Source organism: Mesitornis unicolor, unplaced genomic scaffold (genome assembly GCF_000695765.1).
Source record: "Mesitornis unicolor isolate BGI_N332 unplaced genomic scaffold, ASM69576v1 scaffold32316, whole genome shotgun sequence".
Taxonomy (NCBI): Eukaryota; Metazoa; Chordata; class Aves; order Mesitornithiformes; family Mesitornithidae; genus Mesitornis; species Mesitornis unicolor.
This window is the reverse complement of record NW_010190841.1, coordinates 11,177-11,908: the sequence shown is the minus strand read 5'-3', so window position 1 is coordinate 11,908 and position 732 is coordinate 11,177. Positions and strand designations below refer to the sequence as shown.

General features: G+C 68.6%; 1 protein-coding gene across 1 annotated transcript in view; it reads left to right on the top strand.

The window, feature by feature from the left end:
• SOGA1 (suppressor of glucose, autophagy associated 1) overlaps nucleotides 1–139 on the top strand; it is a gene marked incomplete at its 3' end in the record, with an annotated part of 15,550 nt that extends 15,411 nt beyond the window's left edge. The window contains 1 exon segment of the mRNA XM_010186546.1: nucleotides 26–139. Within this exon segment, the coding sequence (XP_010184848.1) occupies nucleotides 26–139 (114 nt within the window).
• Between the last annotated feature and the right edge of the window lie 593 nt (nucleotides 140–732).

The following is a 732-nucleotide window of genomic DNA, read 5'->3' as shown; positions in this document are numbered from 1 at the left end:
CTGCTTTCCACTCTCCTGCCGGAAGAGTGCCCGCGCTGACGCCCCGCAGGGGCCCCTCTCCGAGGCGACGCGGGTGCATCTGTCTCCTAACCGTCCCCTCGCCTCTGGGGACGCTTACGAAGCAGATGTGGGGCCGGCAGTGGGTAGCCGCGGGGTGCACGGGGACGTCCCACCGGGGTGGCTGCTTCACATCCTGTCTGTGCGGAGACCCCAGCACCGGGGGGTCCTCGTTGGTGCCCACCGCCCCGGGAACATCAGCTGAGACCCCACCATGCTGAGGGCTCGCTGGAGTCCCGAGAAGGGGAGAGCAGCCAGGGGAGGCTGTTCATGTAGATATAGGGTAGAGCTGGGGCGAAGCGTGGCAGGGACACCAGATGGATGCAGTGGGTGGAGGCATGATGGTGTGTTGGCCGCCGTGGGTGGAGGGTGCTGGTTTCAGCCCCTGTGGCCGCTGGCAGTGCTGCCTGCCCTGCCCGAGCTCCAGCGCATCCCTGCCAGCCCCGATTGCAGCGCGGTTGCATCAGCCGCAGGGCTGCACGTGCGTCCCCGGGCAGGAAGGAGGCGGGGAGGGTCCCTGCGGTCACCCAGGCTGGGCTGGGTGTCGGGGCCTTCCCTGGCCACCATTCTGCTCTGGGTGGGGGGCTGCTGAGGTCCTTCGCTGCTGGGAAGGGTCTCGGTGGTCTCCCTGGCTCCTCCAGCTGCAGATAGGGGGTCGCTGGGTGCACAGTGTGG